This window comes from Dipodomys ordii, unplaced genomic scaffold (assembly GCF_000151885.1).
Source record: "Dipodomys ordii isolate 6190 unplaced genomic scaffold, Dord_2.0 Scaffold31, whole genome shotgun sequence".
NCBI lineage: Eukaryota > Metazoa > Chordata > Mammalia > Rodentia > Heteromyidae > Dipodomys > Dipodomys ordii.
In genome coordinates this window covers 3,904,608-3,915,774 of record NW_012267247.1, presented here as the reverse complement: position 1 = coordinate 3,915,774, position 11,167 = coordinate 3,904,608, and the positions used below count along the sequence as shown (strand labels likewise).

Genomic DNA, 11,167 nt, shown 5'->3' with positions numbered 1-11,167 from the left:
AAAAAGTCTGATGGGGAATAGAAATTTAGGAACTGAGTCCGCAACTCTACTTACTGCAAACATAGGTCTGTGCCAGTGCAGCATTATACAATTTTATTAGAAATTAGTGTTTACTTCCATCACTTAGGCTGAGCCACAAAGGATTGCAGTTATATGACAAAGGAAAAGTTCTCTCATGCCAGATCTGTGCCATCTTCGGAGAGACCATGGTTGCACACCAAATTTAATAAAACCTAGTCCTGGGTTTTATTTCTGAGGAAATGCCAGTTTCCTCAGAAATTGACAGTTTGACTTTTATCCCTACTCTGTATACTTTCCCTTAGGCTGCTTTTCTTTGGAAAATTCATAGTGTCAAGATCTGCTTTTTCATCCCTTGGGAACAGAGATTTCGCACACCCATATGTCACAAAGTCCACTCAACAAAGCTAAGATCACTGTTAGTGTTTTAGACCAAGATTACTTCCAGTCAAAGAACATAAATGCCCAGCGTCAGACTACTGTGCTTCCTTAGAACCCAAGACTAGATCCTGTTAAGAGCGGAAGGCCTGAATATCAAAGTAAGTAGAGGCTAAAAGGGATGTGGAGGTTAAAGAACAAGCATGGAAATACCTCAGTGGGAAGCTGGGAATTCGCATACTAAAGGGCTTCATGAGAGCAGCTGAGAAAATAGGCTGGTGGCCTCAGGTTGAAGCATTCCAATCTCTGTGGGAAAGCCACAAAGCCAAAGCTTGAATTTGTGCAAGAAATGGATTGTCTTAATTCCAGTGAGGGCTATAAGAATTAGCTGATCATCAAGGTGCCTGATCTGAGTCTTAGAACTATTTATACATTCAAGACTGTGACTTAAAATGCCTGATTAAGTCATATCACCCCTGCTCCATGTCTTTTGACAGGTCCTTGAGTGCCCAACTCTGGGCCTGGCATTTTCCAGTAGTCAGCACTGTGTGGCCACTTAGTGATCATGAGTAGTCAATAGTGATAAACCTGATCACCTGTGCTCCTCCCCAAGGGAGCAGGCATTGTATGTGGCCATGGTGCTCTGTCCAGCAGAGACCATCAGTTCCTTCCCTCACAGCATTCCTCTGGAAACAATTCAGATAAGCTGCTTCAAAGGGCCAAGGCAAACAAAGGAATGAAAACCAAAGTCCTGAGGAGAAACTCATACCCTGTCTGGTGCTTGACATCTCTAGGCCAAGTGACCCCCTAAAAAGAATGAGAAGGGCCTCCTATCACTCTTATCACTCACCACAGGGCAGAACCACCTTCTCTACTAAGAACATGGATATCAGGGGTGAGCCATCCATGCAGGGCCTGCTGGGATCCCAGGTATCCCAGTTTGTGGTCCTCAGCTGATGGGTATACAGGCTGGCAATGCGCAATGCTTGGGATCTGCTGCCTTCCTGATGTATTTCTGATCCAAAGGAGCTCTTGGCCCCCAAGATAGCTTTTGCCTTTATAGTATATAAGGGCATTGTGTCTTGGGACTGAGGGCACCAAAGAGCAAGAGTCAAAAAGAACCCTGTTAGATGTAAGGAGCGAGTGACGTGGCTCTAAGATGTTGGGTGGAGTCTTTCCACAAGATACTGTGAAGACCTCAGGTCCCAACTTCCTTCCTTGGTGCCCTTTGGGCTGGCTGGCCAAGACCAGCAAAGCTAAAGCTGTTCAGGTTCTATTTTTTTCTTTTTTATTGCTTTTTTTTTTTTTTTTGGAGAGTCTTGCTGAACAGCCCAAATTGGCCTCAAATTTGGGATTCTCTTACCTTAGCCTCACAAGTACTGGGATTATAGGTATTTACTACCACCTCCAGCTAAAAATTGATTCATCTTTATCCCCTCCCTCAAGTGTTTCTATTTCTACAGGAAAGGGGATTAAGGTGAGAAAGATGGATTGGGACACAATACAAATCTCCTGAATAAAAGTACACAGTGCTTTAAGGATAGATCCCAAAGGCATCAAGAAGAGTTAGCTGAGGGGTCTGCTTTAAGCAGGGTGCTGGCAAGCTGTGGAGGCAACAAAAATGCCTAGTCCTCACTCATAAGACCGAAAGTAATTATTTCCTAGTTTCTTTTTTTTTTGGTGGTCCTGGGGACTGAATCAGGGACTTGCACATTCCAAATAAGTCCTCTACCACTGACTGAGCTATATGCCCAGTCCTCTAGAAATTTTCACTTTGAGATAGGGTCTAGATAAGTTACCCAGGTGGCATCAAACTTTTGATCTCCTGCCTTAGCCTCCCCGATATCTAGGCTTAAAGGCATGCACCATTATATCTAATATCTATACTATTTAAAACCTAAGCTTGTCAAACCTATGCTTAAACACTTTAGGAAGAAGCCCCTTCCTGTTAAAAGAGTAGGCCTCTGTAGCACCAGAAGCTGCCTTTCTTCCCGAGTGAAGCCATTCTTCACGGGAATGGCTTCTTAGCTAGAGGTGTGTGTCCATGTACCCCAGAGCAGAAGCATCTTCCTGTTGGGCAGGAAGGGAGCAGCTCTGGAAGTGCTAGGGGAAGGGACCCTGGCAGGTCCTCTGACCTCCCAGGCAGGGCTCATCACCTCTGCATGCTGGAGCTGACTCCAGCTGGCAGCAGCAAGGGGTGGCCAGTAGGGTTGGAGGGGCTCCACAGGATGGCAGGGCCTTGTCAATCGCGATGGGTAGACTGGTGGCCGAGCTGCCTGTCATCATAAGTGCTGTAGCGCTTGACATGGATGCGGCGCACTCGGTCCCGGAGTTCAAAAGTCTCCTCATCTTCACTGGGGGAAGCCTGGCTGTGACTCCGGCTTGTGGCCTCCAATAAGGAGTTGTCGGGGACGCGGGGGGTCTCATAGAGTAGAACGTTCAGTGTCTCTTCATAGATTCGGGCCTCTGGGAATTCCACCTGGAGTGAAGGAGACAAAACTGAGTTCCATCTCAGTGGGAGTGCCTACCTGTGCTCTTGTGGACCTCCACAAAGCCTGTACCTCACAAGACCAGTGGCTGGCTAATGATGGAGGGCAGGTCTCCTTCTGAAGGAGGTATGAGGGGATGTCCTCTATGACTTGTCTAGCATGTGCAAACCTGAGTTCAGACCCCACCAAAAACAAAAAACAAAAAAACTCTTTCGAATTTAATGAGGGAGGACTAGGCATTTCTGTTGTCGCTACAGAGTGCCAGGACCCTGCCCAAGACCCATGCTAATCCAAGACTGATGACTAGTGTGCATGGAAGGTGGGCCTAGCTGCACACAGCTCTGCCTTTTACTAGCTGGGAGGCCTTTGGCCTAAGCTTTCTGGACTGCAGTTTCTGTGTGTATAATGTGATGTTACTATCCAGGGTTAAAAAAAAATTTTTTTTTGGCATTACTGGGGTTTGAATTTAGGTTTTGTGCTTGTTAGGCAGGTTCTTTACCACTTGAGCCATGCCCCTAGCTCTTTTTTAGTTAATTTTTTATGGGGTCTTACTTTTTGCCCAGGCTGGCTTAAACATGATCCAATTTAGGCTTCCTAAGTAGCTAGGATGACAGGCACATAACATCATGCGCAACTTTTAATTAATTGAGATGAGGTCTTGCCAACTTTTTTTGTCTGGGCTGGCCTCAAACCTCAGTCCTCCCTGCCTCCTGAGTAGCTACAATTACAGTTTTGAACTGTCATGCAGGTTTTTGTTTTTCTGAGACATGGTTGTTCCATGCAGCTCAGGCTGGTGGAGCTATATTTGTACCAAGTACCATGCAGCTTACTATATAATCCTGTCTGGCCTCTAACTTACAGTCCTCCTGCTTGAACCTCCTGAATGTGGTTGTATACTAGTATGTCTGGCTAATATTACCTCAAGTTGTCAGCATCACAAGAAAGATGTAAACTGCTTAGTGTAGGAAAGAGCCTAACGCAAGTCAGTAATCAAACACATACATAAAAGGGAACTGTCACTGGGCCATGGTGATGGTGCCTGTAATCCTTGCTACTCAGAAGTCTGAGATCTGAGGGCCAGCCAGGAGTTCTGAACAGCATTCTGACTTGAAAGCCCAAGCTATGGCCACTATATCACGCTGCTTCCTTTAAGAATCCTCCTATTGTTGCATCTCATGTTTGCAAAAGAGAAAAAAGGCCTATGTGGTTTACATTTAAGTGGTTTTATCCATCATCACCAATGTCAGACAAGTGGTAGAACCAGAATTCGAACTTGATTTGTTGCCACTGCAACAGGAAGTTTCCTACTGGTCAGTGGGCTCTCTTGGCAGTCAGGAATGAACAATTTCTGTCTGTTCTTCATTTCCCTGTTTCTGGCTTTGTCCTAGCCAGCACCAGCATAGCATGTTTGGGTAAGAATGCTGAGTATGTATGTGGCCCTTTTTGTTCCTTGTGTCAGCATCCATCTTGCCCCAACCAGTCCCTCCCTGGCTGCTGTGTGTCCTGCCCCATACCTTGGTCTGTTTCTTCTCTGTGGCATACACGATGGAAGTGCAGCACACCTCTGCCAGCTTCCGGCCCTGGCCATAGAAGGACCAGCAGCAGATCTCATCACCAATGACATCCTTGATGAAGAGTACTCGACCATTAAAGCGCAGGGACAGTTTGTCAAACAGCTCAATGTTCTTCAACAGGTGGTCATCAGAGTTGCTGAAAAATCCAAGAAGGCCAGCAGGCCTGGGAATGAGGTCTGGGCATAAGAGGGGATTGGTGGGCCCTCCCTGTCCCTGTACTGCTGCTGAAATGAAGGTACTGGTGTGTGGGGGGAAGGTCCCTCTAGGTTGGGGTACTTAGGAGGAAAAAGGATCCCATTGGCTTTTGATCATAGCAAGGAAAACTGAGGGAGGAGCTCTTCCTAAGCCTGGAAAGAGGGAGTTCTGTTGCTACTTCAGCAGGTGGTGCTCCTTTGTTTCTGTGGGGGGTGACACTGGCCATGTGCCTGTCCACAGGGAGTCACTGGGAGTCTGCAGCCACCTGTGCACACTGGTTTGCTGGGGGCCACAAGGGAAGTCAGTCCAGTACAAGTCCAGAGGCTGCAAGAGGTTTAGGACTCCTGGATAACTGGCTTCTTAGCATCCCTCCTCCATCGGCTAGGACAGTGGACACACCTGGCACACTCCTGACGTGTGGCAAGGTAAGGGCACATTTATATTCCATTATCTGTATCCCAACCTGGGCCCTGGGCCTAGTTCCAAATGCCTCTGCCCCCGACTGCCCTCTACTCCCAGTTTGTTACTCAGAAACACTGGTTCCAAACCCCAAACCCATGCCCGCTCGCCAGTATGTAGCTTCCTTTGAATCTGTTCTCCAAGGTTCACTTTGTCTGCTCAGCCCTGTTAGCTGCACTCACACAGCCCTTCTCCAGACCCCTACCTGGTGTAGGAATACTTGTTGTTGCTTCTATTGTACAGCAGCTTCACCACGGGCTGTGAGGGAGGAGAGAGTGAGGACCGGGCCGGGGTCTTGGCATCCCCTGGCCATAGCCCTCCATACTCCCCATACCTTGGTGGAGGACTCAATGAGTCTGTCCTCCTCCCTCAGGGACGTGATGATGGGGATGTTGCACACAGGCTGGTAGGAGCCCTTCTTGTCCTGGGTAACACACATGGAGCAGAGAGTCTTGCTTAGGATCTTTAGCTAGCAGGCTCAGCCAAGCACCCCCAAGCTTCTCTATCATGCCCCCCCGCACCTTGGTAAGGAGGCATTAGAGGTCATGAGGCCCCTGGCAACAGATACCCCACTTCCAGAAAACCTACAGTCTATAGATAGTAGGCCTGAGAACTAGAAGCAGAGCCTGCTCACACTGCCAAGTGTGAGCACACGTATGCTGGGTGGTTGGGCCTGTTCTGACTGGGTTTGTACTCACCAACCTCATCTCCCACTCAGCCTGCCAGAAATGTACCCTTACATCCCAGCCCCCCACCCATCTGTTGCATACCTGCAGGGCAGTCTGGCACATGTTCACTAGTCCCTGAATGAGGTAATATTTTGCTTCAGCCATCAATTCCTTGATTTCTTGACGGTTTTGAGGGAGGGTGATGGTGTCATCTCGGAGGTAATTCAAAATGGTGCCAAAGTGCTTTCCACATCGGTCGATGAGGATCCAGCCTAGGAGTTCAGTTCCCCCCACTCCAGATTACTGTTTGTATTAAGTGCCTCAACAATAAGAAAGCCGAGCTGGTGCCATGGCTCAAGCTTGTAATCCAAGTTTGTAATCAGGAGGCTGAGATCTGAGGACCATGGCTCAAAGCCAGCCAGGCAGAAAAGCTCACTGGATTCTTTTTTTTTTGCCAGTCCTGGGGCTTGAACTCAGGGTCTGGGCACTGTCCCTGAGCCTCTCTGTGCTCAAGGCTAGCGCTCTACCACTAGAGCCAAGGCGCCGCTTCTGGCTTTTTCTGCTTATGTGGTGCTGAGCAATCGAACCCAGGCCTTTATGCACGCAAGGCAAGCACTCTACCACTGAGCCACCTTCCCAGCCCCGCCCATGATTAATTATCTCTAATGAACCACCAGAAATCCAGAAGTGGTGCTGTGGCTCAAAGTGGTAGAGCACTAGCCTTGAATGAAAAGCTCAAGGACAGTGCCCAGGCCCTGAGTTCAAGCCTCATGACCTCCCCCTTTCCTCCTCCAGAAAAAAGACCACCTGATTAAGTCCAGCAGCAAGTAGCAAGCAAAGGAACTTTCTGAGCACAGAGCACGGGGCCCAGGGGGCAGGAGAGGGAAGGGACCATCAAACTGCTCTTTACCCTCCTCCCTGAATTTTAAAGTATAGATCTTGTCCCTGCACATATAGCCTCCTAGGGGGCAATTTCAAAGGTGAAAAAGAAAAGTGTTTTTGTGCTCTAGATCTGTGAGGCCTAAGCTGTGCTCTGTAATCATTTCCTTGACTCCCCCTTCCCTTCCCACCCTACACAACAAGCCCCCATGCTTCACCTTCTTTGTCGGTCAGCACCTCCATACGCCCGCTGAACATGGCCTTGAGCATGGTGTCATGCCGGGTGAGGGCCCGCACAGTTGTGTAGTACAGTGAGCCGCCGACATTGAGCTGCACGTACTTGTTGCCCAGCCCACCTCCCTTAAAACCACTTAGCTTGGGCTTGGCCCCTGAGGCTGGGCACAGACAGGTGTCCCCTGACATCTCCCGCTGCAGATAGATCACCACACGGCAGGAGGTAGGCTTGGAAGGCTCCGCCGTGGTGGAAGTGGTCAGAAGTGAGTGGCTGATGGAGGCCAGAACCTCATACTCTCAGTGCTGTGAGCAGAGGAGAACACAGGAAGTCAGCACAACAGAGCCCTCAAACAAGGAGGCTACACTTCTCCCTCCTTGCTCCGCCCAGGCTAAGTCCCTAGGCAACAGTAGCAATGACTTTGCTGCTGCTCCTTGTCTGGGAACACAGTCTCTCACAACACTGGTCTAAGTCACCTCACCACCCCACAAGAGAGGTCCCCAGGAACAGCTTGTCCTAGGAGCCAGCAGAAAGATTCCAAATTTACAAGGTTCCCTAGGTCCACACTTTCAGTCCAACCTATTGGGAATCTAGCCAGCCTTGGAGTTTCCCTGGAGTCTAAAGGACAGGATACATTTCCTTTCTCAAGAGTGCAGCCTCAGAAACAGCCTGCTCCAGGTTCTAAGGAAGGAAAGTGAGTGTGGCTGTGGAGGGGGCTGGCCAGTGTGCTTGGCCGGAGTTACCTGGACTCCCACTGAGCTTCCTGGCCTTTCCCCTTTCTTGGCAGTGGCCTTGCCCCAAGTTCCTGAAATTGTCACCATTTTTTCAAGGCAGAACAACTACAGGATGGCTATTTTTGCTACTTTTTCCTGAGAGATACTCCAGCCCTGTCTCTTCCTCTCTTCACTCCCAGTAAGAATGGGGAGAAAAAGATAAGTCCAGATGATAAATCTAAACATGATTAGCTAATGTGTAAATTAAAACACTAACAAGTTCACAGATCTGAGGTATGAAGCAAACAAACCAAGGTCGCCCTTGGGATTTAATCTACTTCCATCTCTCCATTGGTGAGGCTTAGTTGCTTCTTGGTTCTGAATCCATGAACTCAAACAACAGGAGATTGAAAAATATTTTAAAAATTGCAACTTGCTGGGCCCTGTTGGCTTACACCTGTAATCTTAGCTACTTAGAAGGCTGAGATCCAAGGATCAAGGTTCAAAGCCAGCTGGATCAGGAAAGTCCATGAGACTCTTACCTCCAGTTAACTACCAGAAAACCAGAAGTGGCGCTGTGGCTCAAATGGTAGAACACTAGCCTTGAGCTGAAGAGCTGAGGGACAGCACCCAGGCCCCACGACCAAAAAAAACAAAAACAAAAAAACCCCCAAAAATGCAACCTCACTCTACATCTTGTAATTGTTTCATAAACAATGTAATGATTAGTTACATAGCATTACACTGCATATATTTACATTGTACATTTTTGAATTCAGGGTGTTGCATGGCCTTGGCCTGCTTGGCTAGTACTGTACCACTTGAGCCATGCCTCCAGTCCTACTTTTTGCTGGTTATTTTGGAGATAGACTCTCATGGTCTTTTCTGCCTGGATTGGCTTTCAATAGTCATCCTCCAGATCTCATCCTCCTGAGTAGCTGGGATTACAGATGTGAGCCACTTGTGCCTGGTTACATTGTACATTTTCATATGCATTTACATTAGGTATAATAAATATGCCATCCAGAGGTGATTTAAAGTATACAGGAGGATGTGCATAGGTTATATGTAAACACTCCATCATTTTATCGTTAGTTCCTGGAGCCATACTGATGGACAACTGCATTATGTTCTGGGTATCTAAAGAGTCACTAGGCTGAGCTTAGTGGACCACTCCCATAACCCCAGCACTCAGGTATGTTGAGTCAGGGGGGATCTTGGATTGGAGGCCAGACTGGGCTACATACCATTTCTAATGTCTTAAAGAAAAACAAGAAAATAGAATCATTAAAATTCTTTTGCTGATGTAAAGGCACAATAGCTAAATATTCACTGTAGGCTTACTATGTAGCAGGTACTTTTTTAGGCATTTAGTCTATATTTTTAGCTCATTTAACTCAGCAATAAAACTATTGAGTAAATACTACATTACACAGGAGGTAACCATGCACAGATACTCTCCTTGCTTCAAGCATTTCAAAGAAGACCACGATGTTAACAAGAATTTTAGCTGAGGTCTAAAGAGAGAATTCCAGACAGATGGAAGAGTAAGTCTAAGTTCCTGTTAGAAAGATTTAGGAACAGAAATAAGGTCATGTAGCTGGTGCACAGAAAGCAGGGGAAACTGGCCTGAGGCTTAATTCAGGGAAGAGAGGTGCAAGATGTCAGTGAAGAGCTTTATTTTATTTGTAATACAGTAGAGGAATCAATTGGGAAGCTTTACACAGAGGAGTGATATGAACTGATTTATTTATGTTTCAAAGTTAGCTCTGGCTGCTATGTAGAGAAGGGATTGTAAAGGTACATGACAGGAAATTGGAAGGTCAGCAGCATTCTAGGGAAGAGGTAATGAAGTATTGGATCACAGCGATAGTGATGAGGACAGACGAAAAAGTGGAATAATCTCATAACATGAAGTCGGTTTCTGGTTGGGCATCATCTTTTATGCGGGCAATCCAGAAACATGGTAACTACTTCTCCAAGTTCACTGCTCTGCTCCCCTAAAAGTGTCAAGCACATTTTAATTAACACGTCGGCTTGTTAGTCTGAAGTTGTCCCTGGAAAGACTTAGAAGGGTCTCTGGGAAGAAAGCTGGAGGGGCAGGAGGGGCATCAAGTGAAGTGAATTCCTCCTGGTTTGTTCCTGTGAGCCAGGAGACTGCTACCAAGCACCACTAGAATGGGTGAGATCACCTTCCCTTCCTCCGCCCACCTCAAAGGACTAAACTCATCCTTTCAACAGGTTTTAGCAAGTTCCTTATGTACTTTGTGGCCTGCCCCGATTTCCCCAGGATTAAGGAAAGCTCGTTTGGCCAAATCAAAGGAAGTCAATGGATAGGAATGCCGCGAGAGAAAGACAAATTCCGGAGCTAATCCATTTCTTTCCCACAAAGCAATTGCCTTGAGCTCCTGGATGACGTCAGGACGGATTCCACCCGGGCCAATGAGTTCCTGGAATCCGGTGGCAGGGGACGCCCCAGAAAGATATTCCGTGGAGGATGCACTTCCCACTGATAGCCGCCGAGCCCTTCCTTCCGGGCTTCATGTGTGGCTATTTAGGGATCCTACGGCTGGCGGTGGGCCCCTGTCTCGTCGTCGGTACCCTAAGCAGAACAAAGGACACACCACCACGACGGCAGAAGGCAGTGGGGTGGTCAAAGAGGACCCAGAAATCCTTCCCACACGAGGGGCGGCAGGAGTGGGGAGGTACCCCTGATCTTGACTAGAGGGGAGCAATCCCAGGCTCCATGCAACGAGTCCCGAAGAAACTTAGCGACACCCCGCCTCTCCAGACCAGTGCAGGGTGGTCTTCAGCCTGCAGATCGGTTCTGACACTACCCCAGTGGAGGGTCTGAACTTCCGTCTCCCGCCACGCAGCCCCACGCACCCCCCCACCCCCACCCCCCAAGCCATGACCCGGCGGGGGCCGGTCCATCCATTCCTTTCCCTACGGCCTCTGCAGGCCAGTCTCTCACCGTCCTCCGGGGCGCTTCTCCTCCCCACCGAGGGTCGAGTGGACTCCGTACCAACCCCGGGCCTGTGGCCGCCAGTCCGCCAGCAATCCCGGCTGTGAGCTCACATCCTGCACCGGTCGACTCCTCCCGGAGCAGCGGCCCAGCCTTGACCTCTCGGGAAAGTGAGACTACAAGGCCCAGCGTGCACCGCGCTGGGCCAGGGGGATAGTCAGAATCCGCTGAGAGTCCCGCCTCACGCGCAGTTACTTCCGGTGGGCTGGCCGGCGCAAACTCTCCTGGGTCTTGTAGTCTCTTAGGGACTCTGTTTCCCAGCAGGCCCGGGGGCGGGGAGGGGGGCGGTGGCTGACAGAAGTTCTTCCGGTGCTAGGCAGTGACGTCAGGGGTAAGCGGATTCCGTAGCCGTGGCAGCGGCCGGTGAGGGTAGGAACGCGTCTGCCGCAGTTTACCTGAGAAGCCGTCTGTCTGCGCCGGCGTGGGCCGCGGCGTGCCGCCGTTACGGGGTCGGCAGGTAGGGCTGGCCGGGGGACGCGGGCGGGTCCGGGGCTAGGGGGAGCTGAAGCTTCCCGCTTTCGGGGGGGGCCGGCCCGA

The 11,167-nt window shown here is 49.2% G+C and overlaps 2 protein-coding genes across 3 annotated transcripts in view; one reads left to right on the top strand and one right to left on the bottom strand.

Moving 5' to 3' along the window:
- Positions 1-72: 72 nt before the first annotated feature.
- Tnfaip1 (tumor necrosis factor, alpha-induced protein 1 (endothelial)) lies at positions 73-10,728 on the bottom strand. The gene is made up of 7 exons (XM_013016486.1): positions 10,580-10,728; positions 6,879-7,197; positions 5,884-6,053; positions 5,448-5,537; positions 5,319-5,371; positions 4,400-4,595; positions 73-2,875 (listed from the first exon to the last, which is right to left on the bottom strand). The coding sequence occupies exons 2-7, from the start codon at positions 7,081-7,083 to the stop codon at positions 2,639-2,641; spliced, it is 951 nt and encodes a 316-aa protein (XP_012871940.1). The 5' UTR covers positions 7,084-7,197; positions 10,580-10,728; the 3' UTR covers positions 73-2,638.
- Positions 10,729-10,960: 232 nt separating this feature from the next.
- Positions 10,961-11,167, top strand: part of Ift20 (intraflagellar transport 20) — an 8,056-nt gene continuing 7,849 nt past the window's right edge. For both annotated transcript variants that reach the window (XM_013016491.1, XM_013016489.1), the window contains exon 1: positions 10,961-11,087. The gene's annotated coding sequence lies outside the window, so the exon portion shown is untranslated. The remainder of the gene's footprint in view (positions 11,088-11,167) is intronic.

Excerpts from the sequence above, each read along its gene's own strand:
- Tnfaip1 (XM_013016486.1), bottom strand. The coding sequence starts at position 7,083 with ATGTCAGGGGACACCTGTCTGTGCCCAGCCTCAGGGGCCAAGCCCAAG. Across the intron at positions 6,054-6,878 it reads GGTGCTGACCGACAAAGAAG|GCTGGATCCTCATCGACCGA; the intron begins GTGAAGCATGGG and ends CTGAACTCCTAG. Across the intron at positions 2,876-4,399 it reads CAGAGAAGAAACAGACCAAG|GTGGAATTCCCAGAGGCCCG; the intron begins GTATGGGGCAGG and ends CCTTCACTCCAG.